This window comes from Gavialis gangeticus, unplaced genomic scaffold (assembly GCF_001723915.1).
Source record: "Gavialis gangeticus isolate Ggan-Ray unplaced genomic scaffold, GavGan_comp1, whole genome shotgun sequence".
Classification (NCBI taxonomy): domain Eukaryota; kingdom Metazoa; phylum Chordata; order Crocodylia; family Gavialidae; genus Gavialis; species Gavialis gangeticus.
In genome coordinates this window covers 204,583,213-204,598,366 of record NW_017728992.1, presented here as the reverse complement: position 1 = coordinate 204,598,366, position 15,154 = coordinate 204,583,213, and the positions used below count along the sequence as shown (strand labels likewise).

Here is a 15,154-nt window from a genome sequence, read left to right as displayed (position 1 = left end):
CACTGGTCAGGCCGCAGCTGGAGTACTGCGTCCAGTTCTGGGCGCCGCACTTCAGGAGGGATGTGGACAGCATGGAGAGGGTCCAGAGGAGGCCGCTCGCATGATCAGGAGGCAGCAGGGCAGGCCCTGTGAGGAGAGGCGACGGGACCTGAACCTGTTCAGCCTCCACAAGAGAAGGCTGAGGGGGGATCTAGTGGCCTGTTACAAACTAGTCAGGGGGGACCAGCAGGCATTGGGGGAGTCCCTGTTCCCCCGAGCACTGCCAGGAGTGACCAGGAATAACGGTCACAACCTGGCAGAGGGTAGGTTTAGACTAGACATCAGGAGGCGCGACTTCACAGTCAGGGCGGCTAGGATCTGGAACCAACTTCCAAGAGAAGTGGTGCTGGCTCCTACCCTGGGGGTCTTTAAGAGGAGGCTGGATGAACACCTTGCTGGGGTCTTTTGACCCCCAGTACTCTTTCCTGCCATGGCAGGGGGTCGGACTCGATGATCTGCTCAGGTCCCTTCCGACCCGACCAACTATGAAACTATGACTGTAGTGGCCAGCACTCGGCAGCTCTTTAGCTCAACTAATCAAAGGGAGCCATCATGTTTTTCGTAAGAGTAAGGATGTTGAGAGCTTGCCGCCACTGTGGCATTGCCAAAGGGGTTCCCCATGGTTGTACTGAGCCTGACCATCCTAACCATCACTGACTGTAGGTCACAGGGAAGCAACTGGATTGTGCTGGGAGGAAGCTGACAGTAAAGAGTGACTTTTGTGTTAAATGCCATTTTCATTGTCACTCTGATGGGGGGGTAGATTCTCTGCCTAGGCAAAGGGCAGCATCTTTTGTTTGATCAATACAAGTACACGTCAGCTTGATATTTTGCTCAAAGGCGAGATGAATAATGCTTGCCACAGAATCGCTCTGACTAAAGCCGAGTGCCCTGCTGCACTGCCTCGCTCCTTGTTACTGTCTCGAGAAATCCCAATATTACCGTGTGCAGAAGACCAAGTGGTAACCACAACAACACGATTATTTATTTATTTGTTTGTTTTGCTCTTCATACCGCATCGCAGCATTAGACACAATGACTCAATAGGTCTTTTCCATCTCACTGATGATTCATGAGTGTTCCCTGAAGTCTGTTCTCCGGTGCTTTGTCCAGTGTACTTTTCCATCATCATCTCTCTCATGCATTTCTAAGGTGCCAGGCACAGTGGTATCAAAGGAGCGTTTATAGAATGATAAGCAGTGGGGTTTCCACCAATTCCCTGGAGATATTCTTCCTTTTTGTTTAACAGCTTCGGGAAGGATTGCTGCATCTGTGTGCATTAGCAGTTTCGTATTCTCACTACTCCTGCTATCCTCTCCGGAGCCAGGAAATAATTCCACTCCCTGCTTGTTATTTGCACACTTCAAATACCAGTAGATAGTAATTCAGATAATGAAGCAGCGGCATCAGCAGCATTCACGCTATGAAGAGCGTGCAATACCTTACCCACTCTCCATTTACTCTTCATCATCATCCTTCTTCCCCTGAAAACTTTTCCTGCTCCATGAAAGGAAAACAAAAGACACCCCTTGAAACCTCCTGGATCCCCTAAATGACTGTGCTAAGAAACAGAAATAAAGACGGCTGAAGCAGCGCCCCTGAGAGTCTTTGTTAGGTCGACAGGCTCAGCTGCATATTAGAGAAGGGGATTAATTGTCTGTGGATACAGATCATAGGGAAAATGGACTTACTGACTGAACTGCAAGATAGATGGGGAATTTTGAATGGGAAAAATTAGATTGCTGTCTCTAACTGGTAGCAGGGGAGGTCCTTTTTTTAGCACTGACACTTCTCACAAAGAGATTATGGACTTAGATTATGGGCTGAGACGGACTGAAGGGTCTAGAAAGACTGGGGGAGAGGCATGGTTGAGTTTCCCTCTGTTATCATTTCCCCTCAGTGGTGTAGAGTCCGTCAAGGACCATATGACAGTGGCACAGCTGGGAGCTGCATGGTTGCAACTTCAAGTAACATCAGGGTGAGCGCTGAGAATCAGAATCAGCTTGCTGACATCTCCCCTTATCACCTCCATCTTATTTTGCAAGGTGCCGCCCTGGGATGCAGTCTGCCTCAGCCTCTTTGGCACTTGCGAAGACCTGTCTTTTCAGACAGGCCTTTTCTCTGCCCTCGCCACCCTCTGCTTTTGCAAGTAAAGGAACAGACATGCAGTGGGGTTTGGACATACTTTCATTCTGTGCAACAGAACAAGCTGCGTGCTCTTGTGCATATGAGTTTTTTTACCCCCCCCGCTTATGTAGCAAGTAAATCAGCATGACTAGGACTGTGTACATGTCTTCAAGGGTTGGAGCATTGCTAGGGCTGAGATGAGGGCAACTCGGGTGATCTGCTCCATTAAATGGACTTCTTTGCTTTTAAGAATGAATCCATCTATACTAGCTTTAGGGTGAATTAAGATCTCCTTTTGACACCTTTTTATGGGCAGGTTTTTCTTACCTAGTAGCAGAGTGGAGATCTCATTCACTTCACTGGATAGGACCAAAAGAAAACTATATGGTTCGATAAGGATAAGTGTAAAGTCCTGCACTTAGTACGGAGCAATCCCATGCACTGGGGCAGGCTGGGGGTGACGGGCTGGGCAGCAGCTCTACAGAAAAGGACCTGGGGGTGACAGGGGACAAAAAGCTGAACAGGAGCCAGCAGTGTGCCCTTGGTGCCAAGAAGGCTACCGGCATCCTGGGCTGCATTGGTAGGAGCGTTACCGGAAGATTGAGGGCAGTGATTCCTCCCCTCTATTCAGCACTGGAGTCCTGTGTCCAGCTGTAGCCCCCCACTACAGAAAGGATGTGGACACGATGTGGAGGGCAATGAAAATGGTTCGGGGCTGGGACACAACTTGCAGGGAGAGGCTGAGGGAATAGGACTTACTTAGTCTGGAGAAGAGAAGACCGAGGGGGATTGAATAGCAGCCTTCACCTCCCTGCAGGGGGGCTGCAAAGAGGATGGAGCTGGGCTGGTCTCAGTGGGGGCAGATGACAGGACAAGGAGCAATGGGCTCAAGCTGAAGCAAAAGAAGTTGAGGTTGGATACTAGGGAAAACTCTCACCAGGAGGACAGTGAAACAGCAGCAGGCTACTCAGAGAGGTGGTGGAGTCTCCATCCTTGGAGTTTTTTAAGACCCAGGTAGACAAAATGTTGGTTGGGGTGATCTAATAGGGGCTGGCCCTGCTTTGAACAGTGGGTTGGACTAGATGTGACCTCCTGAGCTCCCTTCCCACCCTCGTTTTCTATGATTCTGTGATTCTGCTACTGGCAGGCATGTTCCCAGGTTCACTGGGAAAGAAACAAGGCTGAATGAGTCCTAGCTAATCTGCACACTGTGCAGACTACGACTATACACCCTGGCTTGTCAGCGCTCACATCCCTGACACTGTTTCCCTGCCACCGCAGCAACTGTGATTTGAATTAACAACTTTTGCTACTAACAGGCAAGCTAAATGGATGGTCGAATGCAAGCAGTTCTGCATGTTTCCATAGGAACATACGATTTGCCATATTATGTCAATTGATGATTCGGTATCCATCCTGCAGCAGTAGCTAGGACTGTTGTCTGACTCAGGCAGGTTGTGTTGTAGCTGTCCCCTGGGTGTTATTTTGCAGCGCCTCCCGAGGTAGCACAGTGTCCAAACACAGCTCATTTCTTTTCCCTCTACTGGCAGGAATTGTCGGAGTACAAGTCTGCTAATCCTGTTCTTCTCCAGGGAAAGGGAAACAGGGACCAAACACATCTTACAGGATCATGTCTGGCTACTTTAGGGAAGGCCTCTGGGAATACAGAAGAGAAAGGAAGGTTTGTAGTTTGAAGCAAAAGGGCTCATGAGAGTCACACCTGGATTAAGGCCTTCTGCCCTCCCGGCCCTGTCCAAGCCATATGGAACAGGGTTGAAAATCCCTAAACGGATGCCCAAACTTGTGGCTTGGGCATGGCAATGAAAGGGTTACGGATAAACAAAGCCAATGGATGATGAAGGATGCTTTAGGAGCACCTTGTGGGGGGCTACGAGGGTGGGAAGAAAAATAGGTTGTGCAAATGCTGGTGTCTGTGTTTTTAAGAGAACTCTTTCAGATGACCTTTATTAGAGTAGAAGGATGATTAAAGAAGCTCCATAGGAACCCAGCCTCTGCTGATCCCTGCAAGCTGCCGTCTCCTGCAAGACGCACCAGATGCACAGGGACAGAGAACAAAGGCACCGACCCCGCTGTCAACACCAGAGTCAAGTTCATTCCAGCTGACACCCTCCTCCTCCTCCTTTGGACTTGCAGCAGATCCTGGGATCTGTATTTCCTGCTCTTCTCGCTCACCAGAGATAGGATTATTCACTACTAAGCGAACAACCTCACTACCCCAAGGCAATCCCGCTCGCCTGTTACGAATAAACAGATGAACACAAAGCCAAGGCCGCATCTCCTAGCTGAGCAGAACTAATGCAACTTAAAGTGCGAGGAGAGCGCATCAATGGGGAGAGGCATGCAATTTGCCGGGATGTTCATCACCCTCTGCTTAATGCCACTTAGAGTTACACCGTGCATTGCTTGCGCTTTTAACCTGTGGCAAGGAGAACGAATGAAGGCAGAGCTCTCCTGCCGCTTCTTGCCTCCACTTTGGCCTCATGACTCCCTTCTCCAGTCTTTAGAGAAGTTTGCTCAAGTTTGTGACTAGTTAGCCATCCTAAAGATAATTTTTCTTTGTGAAGCAGAGGGAGGAGGATGCTTCCTAAAGAGAGAGTCTGAGTGCTAGGGTTACATAGCAACTCAGGACATAGGGATGGAAAGGACCTTGCTCCACCTCCATGTCCAAAGCCAAGATCAACTATCTTTAAACCACTCATTGGCAGGTGACCTGATCTTAACCATCTCCAATAGTGTAGATTCAACAATAAATGGTGTTTTAGCTGGCTAGGATGTTCTTCCTGACATCGAAATAAATCCTTCTTGTTGCAGTTTAATCCCAATTTTCTTCTTGTCCAGTCCCCAAAGGATGCTGACAGTAGTTTATTACCTTTCTCTTTACTAAACTTTTGCCTACTTGAATACTAGAATTGTAATGTATGTGAAGGTTGTTTTCATTGGGTAGCATCAATCTGGACTTCGGAAGGTCTGGATCTAGACTATTTCTGCAGGGCATGACTTTTTTTTCCTGTCTAGCAGCGAAGAAGTAAAGTTGCATTGCTGCCTTCCTTCCAGTGCTCTGCTATGGTGGTTATCCGGTCAACGGAAAGAGACTGGGGTCAACAGACTCAACGGCAAATGTTTTGTTGGCAAAAATATGGACCCGAGGCTGCTGCCGAGCCACTTATTATTGAGTTTGATTAATGCATGCAGTGTAATTATCAGACGTTGACACAACAGGTTTCCATGTGAACGTCCAAGTGGCTAATAACGGCCACTTGTTGGGATAGTGTTTTCCTGCTGTCAAATCACTATATTCCCCTCATACAACTCCTGGTTTACAACAGAAAGCTGGAAGGCAGCTTTCCCTGTGTGTCGGGACTCAGCCATTGTGTGACACTGCCTGAGTGGGGGCCCTGGGCTGTGCGATGGAGTAATTCAAGGAGTTGAACATCTGCCCCCTGTAACAAGTGCTTTGCATTAGCCAGTGACTGTCAGAGCAAGGGGAAGATGACCTCAAGCTACAGCTACAGGACTGGGAATCAGGAAAATTGTACTTGGCCAAAAAGCACAACTAGCAACTTTTTGATGCTGGTGTCCCAGACACCACACGGTTGAAGCAACAGCCCAGAGCAGGGGGCACATGAGGGACCTAGGTCCTAAGCTTCTCTCTGAGCTGATTTGAATCCTAACCTCCTCTATCACAGGGTCACAGCCCAACCACCAGGACGCAGGTGAGACAGACCTGCAAGGACCTTCCTGTTGTGGGTGGGCCAATGGGAAGCCAAGAGGGGCAGCATCTTGGGTTCAGCAGGAGTCCAAGCAAGGTGAAGCCTGACTGTACAGCTCATAAATGTGGCTACTGCCTCAGCAAATGGGGAATTGAACCTGTGTAGGCAATGTTGCTTGTGCATTTGGCATTACAGTTAATGGGAAGATTGCATGAATAGCATGGGCAGCAGAGAATAGGGGCTGCAACTGGTGCCCAGACTGCATTATTTGCAGGGCCTTCTACTCTCAGTCCTCATTGCACTGCTCTAGGGCATGCCAAGGCCACAGAAGCAGGCTCTCCTTGCTTGCTCTCCTTCTGGTCTCATGACTCCTTGGATCACCTTCAAGAGGAAGGGTGTGAAAGGTCTGCACAATTATATCTGCCCCATAGCCTGGGGGAGGGTAGTAATTGCCGTCTTCTGGGACACAGGCCATGTAGGTTCAACAGCACAGAGACTAAGGGGTCCCATGTAGACATCTAGCTGCATGCCATGCTGATTCTGGCTGTCTGCATCAGGAGCTTCATATGAAGGGTGGCAAACTCTTTCCCTGAGCCATCCAAGTGATGTATTTTGGCATTCACTTTCACACAGCTATTCTGTTTCCTGGCAGTGTGGATACATAAGTGGGCACATGTACTATGTATGCAGGCTCAGCAAGTGCAATAGGGTATGCGTTGGCTGGGCATGTGCATGGCTATGTGCATGTGCCCATTGTGGACACGGTCTGGCATCTATAGCTCCAGAATGTAGGCAGCCCAAAACCATGACTAGAAAGGTATTGGAGGGGGGAGCACTGGAGCCCTTCAGTGTTTTCAGGACTTGTCTTAGAAGCCAGAGGCATGGGCTCTCCATCCCCTTCACCCAGCAATGGGTCATACCTGCTTCTCTCTGACTTCCTAGTACAGTACTCTGACCATGACATCCCAGCTCAGCCACTGTCCAGACTCCTCTCTGGTGCTGCTTTTGAAGCTGGCTCCTTGAGAAGGCAAGGGAGGGACATATATGGGGCCAAGAGGAAGCAAGCAAGCCAGAGGATGTTGGACTCAGTGTGATGGTTGCTGGCCTAGAAGGCAAGGAAGCAAAGTTTCTAGACTGGGATGGGCCTTATTTCTCGTGAAGCAGAAACTCCCTCTCCTTTGCTATTTTTTTCCTGCAATGACTATTAAGTACAAGGGAACGTGGTGAAGTTTCAAAATGGATTGCCAAGGTCAAACCCCTTCAAGGTGAAGGGAGACTAGAACCAGGGTCTCTGTCCTCCCAAGCTAGGGCTAAACCATATGTAGTCATCTATGCATGCAGGTGGGTTACATGCCCAAGAAGCAGAAGTCCTACCTACATGTAAGTGCCAAAACTACCACTTAGATGACTACAAAACACCACTTCAACAATGAAAGGGCAACAGAGTAGCACCCAAAGCATCTAATGTGTGAAACAGGTTTTAGCCCTTAATATTTTCATGTACTACTTCCCCTCCTCCAAGATAGTCCTGCCTTATTTTCTGCCTTTATCTGCCTTGGCTAGTGTTGCTGGGGTAGGGACTACATCTTAACCGTGTGTGTATGATGTGTGTACCTTGAGAGATCCCATTTTCTTGTAAGCCATTTTCACACTGACATCACTGCAAGAGAGAGCCTTTTAGAGGAATGGAAACAGCAGCATTTCCAGCCAGGTTGAGTTGACTTTATAAGTTAGTCGCTTCCACCCCCGTGTATGCTTTGAGAACACACAAAGAAAAAAAAATGCATGAATAGATGAATTTGATGAAAGGGAGAACTGTGTGCATTTCTCATCCACCTCTCTGCCCTAGAAACACCTCAATTTAAGGAGCCTTCATTATAGTCCAAACAGGCTAAATAACATCACGGCTTCTAAGCAGAGACAGCCAAGAGTACCAAGTCTGACAATGGTTTTTGTGCTGTGGACAATTGTCCATTACAGAGAAGAGTAAGAGGGTTTATGTAATGCAAAGGGGAATACAATTTAGTTCTCTTCACAACCGCTGTGGCAAATTAGAGAAAAAAAGAATTATTAAAAAAAGAGACAATCTTTGTTTGGGGAAAAGCAGGCTTTACTGAAAGCGTCATCACAGCACTGTAGATTACTTCTGAACAAAGGCCTATATAAAAGCTAAAATGCAAGAGATTCTCTGTGTCAGTAATGCAGTTCTCAGATTAATCTGGTGTCTGATTAGATTCAGCGTCAAAGAGCTAGAATGTATTGTTGCTTTCCTTTGCTGCCGCGTTATGTTTTTTTTTATTATTATTTCTTGTTCTTGCCTCTTTAATCTATCCCAAGTAGAACACCACTAAGCAAATCATAATGCAGGAATAACAAATATGGATTTAAACTTAGATTTATTCCTGCTTTGAGCAAGGAGTTGGACTAGATGTGACCTCCTGAGCTTTCTTCCGGCCCTCATCCTGCATCCTGCAGGTTCCAGGCTTTATTTATGCATAAATACTTATTTATACATACATAAAACATGCCACTCATGGTTTTCAAACATGGTTGGGTAAAATGAGGTGCCCAAGGACCTAACTCTGCCCATTCTTAGGGTTGCAAGATGTTCCACTGAGTTCAACGCACAGACTTGCATGAGTAAATGACTCCTTTACCATGGAAAATGAGGGTTGGAAGGGACCTCAGGAGGTCACATCTAGCCCAACCCCCTGCTCAAAGCAGCACCAGCCCTAACTAGATCATCCCAGCCAGCAACTTAAGTGATGGCAAAATCAAAAGAAAGATCTAGTGATGAAAGCAATGCATTGGGATACTGGAGTTCCCTGCTTCTTCCGTAGAGTAGCTTCCTTTGACTTTGGGCAAGGTACTGATGCTCAGATCATCAGAGGACTTGAAGCACAGCGGGTTCAATCCACAAAACGACATAGAAGTGGTGCCTTAGGACATGCTGAAATCCATACCTTCAAGTTAGGCCACCTAAGAAGGGGATGGAGGTAAGGGCACCTAAGGGGATTTAGGAAAGCCAGCACCCAGAGCAGGAAACCAGATGATATGGTCAAGAGGGAATGCTGAAGAAATGGGACCATTGCAGGCCTCACCTGTCAGGTGCCTATTTGTGACGCCCAGCTGGAATTCAGCACTCGAGGCATCGTTATCTCATAAAACACCTTTGGTAGTGATGTGCATTTCCTCAGCCCTGTCTGTTATCTAGCATTCACCTGGAGAAGTATGAGATCCAGGGGCCTTGACCTTGTATCACCCATTTCTTAGGAGAAGAGCATAGCCCTATTACTTAGTGGTTTGGACACTCCCATAGGAGAGAGAGGAGGCCTAGGTTACCCTTTTTGCTCCAACACGTATTCATTTCTCAATAAAGTTGGCAGAGGACTGTGTCTTCCTTCTTCCAGCTGAATCTTTATCCAAGAGGTTACTCCCCTTCCACCACAACCCCTGCTCAGTTATTCTCCACAGAGTAGATTGGACCCCCAGGTATGCAGCACTGTCCAGACTCAGATGGTTTTGGGCAAATGATGGTACCTAACAAATGCAAGGGGAAGCAACTTAGAGATAGGCAACAGCTGAGGAGAGGTTAGACCAGGAGTAGGTACCTAAGAACATCTGTAAACCTCTGGTTTTATGAGTAACCACTTGCAGAATTGGGCTTTTACATGTCACGCCTAAGACCTCATCTTAGCCTTCTAAAGTCACCGAAGGCTTTTCATGGACTTCACTGGGCTTTGGATCCAAAGGCAGAACAACACAACCATGCACTTGTGGCAGCAGCTGCACACAGGGAAGCATCCAGGTGCTGCACAGCTGCACAGCTGCAGTTATGTGGCTGCAGTACAGCTGGGTTTTTTTCCCATCCTCCTCTCCAATTGTGCCACTGTTTCGATTCATCCCATATTCTCCTATGGGTTTGTAGTTGCTAATTAGTAACTTCCCACTTAGCAAGCTCTGCAAGCAGCAGCCTCTTTATAGTTTATTTTATTCTCAGCAGTAATCTTTCCAGCTGCCCCAAGTCCCTAAGTTTTCAAGGGGCATTTTTCTTGCCCATTAGTATTAATAATGGAGAGCAGTTGGTCTGGATGAATATTCTCCACCAGGCATTAGTTCATCAAGGTTAACTGCCATCAAATGAGCCATATTGTCCTTGTAAGTTTGCAGAAGTCAAATGAAAGTAGTGTCAGCTGCAAAAATGGCCATGTGTGCACATGCTCAAGGGGGTAGGAGATAAAGAAACCAGGGCGGACTAAAAATAATTCTAGGTGGGCCAAGTTTAGTTTATGATCTAAAACATTTCTTTTTGGTCCTGTGGGAAATATTTTATTGGGTCATTTCTTCATGCACAGAATGACCCAAGATAAAGATGTGAGTAGAAGGAAAACACTTATCTCAGTTGAGGGCAGGGCAGGCACCAGTGTGTCTTGGAAATCAAACTAAAGGCTGAATGCATTGTAAGTTAGAGCAGGCTGTTCTGAGTTTGGCCAAGCTGTGCATCCAACTTTTGCAGCAGTGTCCTGCAAGTCACCTCCTTTATGCCCCACTTTGTGCTATACTACCTGACTCAGCTATGGAGCTGGTCCTTTAACAGAAGCTGACCTTTATCTCCTCTCCTCCTGGCCCTCTGCTGCCCTGTGCCCTGCTTAGATGTGGTCCAAACCAGGACCGGGAAAGTAGGCACCTTTCTTCCCTATGTCCTATCCTCCTCTGCCGTGGGAGAGCCTTTCCCATATTCCTTTCCAAGCCGAATATTGAAAGCACCATATGCAGTATATCATGGTATTGACCCATGGCACCCCCTCCCCACTAGGTTCTGGTACACTGTGGGCACATCTACACAAGACACTTACTGTGCAGTAGCCTAATAATGCTGCACAGTAGCGTGCTGGTCAAACACTACTGCTCAGTGTTATTAAGCTACTGCACAGTGACTGTCACCCAAAAACGGTGCACCGGCACTACTGTGCAATACTGCACATTACTGTGCATTTAGTTAGTACTTTATTAAGCAAGTACTAAACTAAATGCGCAGTAACTTCTGCACAGTCATGAACATGTAGACGCACCTATTGAGGACATATCAGGTGACAGAACAAGGACCAGCTGTCTCAAGTTCAGCAAGGGGAGTTTAGGCTAGATATTAGGAAAAACTTTCTCACTAGGAGGGTGGTGAAACACCGGAACAAGTCATCCAGAGAGGTGGCAGACTCTCCATCCTTAGAGGTTTGGAAGACCTGGCTTGACAAAGCCCTGGCTGGGATGATGTAGTTGGGGCTGGTCCTGCTTTGAGCAGGGGGTTGGACTAGATGTGAGCTCCTGAGGTCCCTTCACACCTGCATTTTCTGTGATTCTACGTGAGCAGAACCTGGTAACTCGGCTGACAAAAATGGAGGCGGCAGGGATCTTAGGCAGGCTCGATTTAAGGCAGATATTGTAAGGATCTCTGTTTAGGGGCCTGCAGAGATGTAGGTGCCTCATTCCATTTGTGAGCCTAGCCCCTAACCCCAGGAGAGATCTCCATAGAAGACAGATGTTCCCTGAGGCGGTCATACCCCTTCTTCTCAAGATTTCCCACCCGCTCCCTTACTCAGCTCCAACATGACCTTCAGCGTGGTGGGCTCTGCACATTCCATTCTCAGGGCCCCATATCTCTCCATGAGCCTAAGGCATTTAACTGGAAGTGTTGCATGCTCCTACATCACAAGACATCTGGGCATTGGTGGGGCTTGCCCTGAATGACTAGGAGCAAATCAGCATAGCAGAGATGAAATGAAGAGCTGAAGGCTAAACCTCTCAGGAAGGAGGAGCAAGGTCCTCATTTGGGGCTCCTGGATTCTAAATTATTGACTATTATTGCCTTCATCAGTGTCCCTGACATTTATTTTAATTGCTTAACACATTGGGCTAGATGCACTACTGGTCTAAATCAAAGTAGTGCCGTTACAGCCATGTTAATTCAAGCCTTTAAAGAAGTAATTTGGCCCTGAATGGTGCCAGCAATGAATGCTAAACCATGTTGGCTCAAACCACGCAAAAATCACTTCGCGGCGGCAGAGCCTCTTCATTCATACATCCCAGCCAGGCTTTCTTCCAGGCCCACAGATTCAATGTTGCCGATTTAAATAGGTTTTGTAATGTCAATTTCTTCTTCTTTTCTTTTTTTTTCCTGTCTACAAATCGAGATACACAATCCCCACTAGCTGTACCGCCTGCCAAAAAAGACGGCTTGTGTTGGTATTGGAGTGTGTTTACATGTCAGACATATGGTGCCCCTCATCCCAGTCCAAACAGAAACCTTGGAATCTGCATCCTTGGAGAAAAAGCTGATCCAAGATCCACAGGATTAGCTTAGGTTTTGTCTCTCGCGCGCACACATACGTACGTGAGCCATATGAGTGCTGCCTGCTTGTCTTAGAAAAGCAGCTACTGCAGGAATGGTTTGATTGGGCTGGGTTAACTTCTGTAGTCCTGAGGAGTGAAGGATGGAGGAGCATGGTCAGCTATCTGTGGCACTGATTTTCCTTTCTCTTGTGCCCACAGATACTGGGCACCTGTGCAGTTAGTTGCATCCTTTGCAGGGTTTGTCTTCTCCATTCAATCCATTTCTGGTATAAGAGTAATGGAATATAAAAAATGAAGGGGAGAAGGAGATGTTTCCGAAGAACCAGGTTGGGTTTCATATTTCATCATCAGACATATGCAGCCAGGAGCACTTCATGGGGCAATAACTGCTTGTGCAAGCTGGTTTTACTATGTGGACCTATGGGGAAGAGATTGAGGTTGCTACCTGTGTTGTCCCTTGTCAAATGACCCAGTTCTTGGCCTGAACTTCCTACATATTCACATCCCATATGTTTTCTTTTTTTAAACACCAGATTTACTGCCTTTCTGGTGCTTTGCTTTCTTAGCAATTCAGGGGAACAACAACACATCAAATTCTGCTCAAGCTCGATTATTCCCAGTGTTTCCTTGCAGCACTTCTTCATCTCCCCTGCCAATCGCCATTCTTCCTGCCCCTGCAAAATATATTCTGCTCTTTCCTCTATGCCCAGGCTGGATGCACCCAGGCACACTTGTATGCGATTGCGTATGTGTGCCTTACCACCGACGGTGTATTTATTCGGGACCATCTCGACTGGTCATCCTTTCATTGGCTGGCACTTGATATCAGGAAATCTCTGAGAAACCCATGAATACTTATCAGTTATTCTTGCTTTTGCAGAGCACCAGATCACACCGTGAAGTGGAACGGACTCTGAGCGTGCTTCAGATTCAGGCCGTACATCAATGTCTGCTTTACTGAATATATTATATTAAAACGGCTGTTACCAATAAACACTGTAATTGTATGAAAGAAAAGCTAGGTTTTGTACCATTTATTAGAAATTGTAAATGAGTTTTCCCTTGATTTCCTTCAGTTAAGACAGACACTGTGCTTGATCTTGTTTTATGGATTTTACTTGTCCTATGTATCTGGAGAATGTTGTCCCATTGCTGCCAACGCCTGGCATTTCGTGTGCTTGAAGATATGTAGCTGTTAGTTCATCTTTATTGTTTGTTCTCTCAACATGTTCCTGATCGCTAATTTTGTTCATTTAAAGCCATGAAAGTCAACTTGTTTGGGTTGCTTCTTTTATTTTTATTTTTTACATGGTTTCAACACTATCTAGGGCAGAAAATTCACATACCATGAACTGCTGATTTAGAAATCACTCTTCTGGACCAAATTAAGACATTTTTAGGATTGCATGTGACACGTTAGGCAGGCTGGTTAAATATTTAGCTGATTTATACATTTGTACCTCTACATACACAAAGCAACATGCATTTATTTCTGAGAAACAGTAGTGAAAGCACAAGACACTTGAGACTGAATATTACCCTCTCACTGGTGGGGGGAAAAAAAGGACCATGATAATAATCTCATGGGGAAAAAAATAATTTCAAAGCTTCAGCAGTTCAAAACAAACTCGACATTTTGTTGTCTTATGACCTTTTTCACATCTTTTACACTGCAAGTTTGATAGAAAAAAATGTTATTAAAATCCACTTTTATATGCTTCTTTTACCCCCAAGAAAGAAAGAAAGGAAGAACAGCTTTTGGTCAGTAAAAGGGGAAAATCATTAAATGTTGATTAAATTGTCACATAAGATGCTGCAGAAAATCTCAAAAAAAGTGAAGTAGATAATTAGCCACAAGACGTGTCATTGTTTGAAAGAGAGCATTTTAAAGAAAAATACTTTCCAAGGGACCATTTTAATTATCTCTATATATTGAATATCTTTGGCCAAATAGAAAGGTTAGAAACCTACAGCAAACCAGATCCTCACTCAGCTGCCGAATTGACCCCAACAGAGCTATGCCAGTGCTTGCGGGCTCAAGCCTTGGGCACTAAGGGCCAGTTTCTGCAAGACCAACTTTGCCACCGACTCAGTTGGATCCTGAGAAGTGTTGAGCACAAGAAATCCCCATTGAAATCACTGTGGTTCCTAGAGGGTTCACAACCTAAACACTCACTAAATCAAAGGATTGTGAAAAATTCATAGGCTCTTCTAACAATATATTTCCCAACCTAGCAAGTAAAACTCAGTGAGTTACATACAGAGCTAATGCACAGGAACTGCTCATAAAAGAACTGAATAAAAAGGAAGGCAAATATTTTTCCCAAGTGAATTGAGTGTGGGCCAAAGAGGCAAAATGCAATGCCTGTTGCTCTTCCAGTTTGGTCATAGAGCTATTTCTGTTGGGGGGGATCTTTGGCTTTCCAGTTCAGTTGCACAGCTGAAACTACCAGCAAGTTTGACAAGTCGGTTAGGGATGGGTTTTTGTCATATGGACGGCACCCCTCAAGAGAGATATATAGTGAAACTGTCAACCAGCTGCTACACAGCAAGCACTCTTGGTATTAAGGTCCCAGACCGGTTACTCAGAGCCATATTATGTACTAGCAGTCCTTCTTTGTTAACCCTTCAGGGAATCCACGTTATTATAGGCCATTTATTGACAACAGGAAACGCTATTTAAAAAAAAAAACAGTCCTTCCATGAGAGTGCTATAATGCAATGTATTTATTCTGAATTCATGTTTTCCATTGATTTGCACATTACAAGGGTACAGTCTTCTTATTTCCATGACAAATTAATCCAGCAATACCATTAAACTGCTGTTTACGCTCTTATTGTTTATGAAAACAAGTAAAAGTTGCAACAGTTCTGTTATATTTAGATTGCTACAGGAGCATGCAGATGTC

At 46.0% G+C, this 15,154-nt stretch overlaps 1 protein-coding gene across 2 annotated transcripts in view; it reads left to right on the top strand.

Annotated features, from left to right (window-relative positions):
- TSNARE1 (t-SNARE domain containing 1) overlaps window positions 1-14,935 on the top strand; it is a 1,046,259-nt gene extending 1,031,324 nt beyond the window's left edge. For both annotated transcript variants that reach the window (XM_019528236.1, XM_019528235.1), the window contains one exon: window positions 13,126-14,935. In XM_019528236.1, coding sequence (XP_019383781.1) covers window positions 13,126-13,145 — 20 coding nt within the window. In that variant the 3' untranslated portion in view covers window positions 13,146-14,935. The remainder of the gene's footprint in view (window positions 1-13,125) is intronic.
- The last annotated feature ends 219 nt before the right edge of the window (window positions 14,936-15,154 follow it).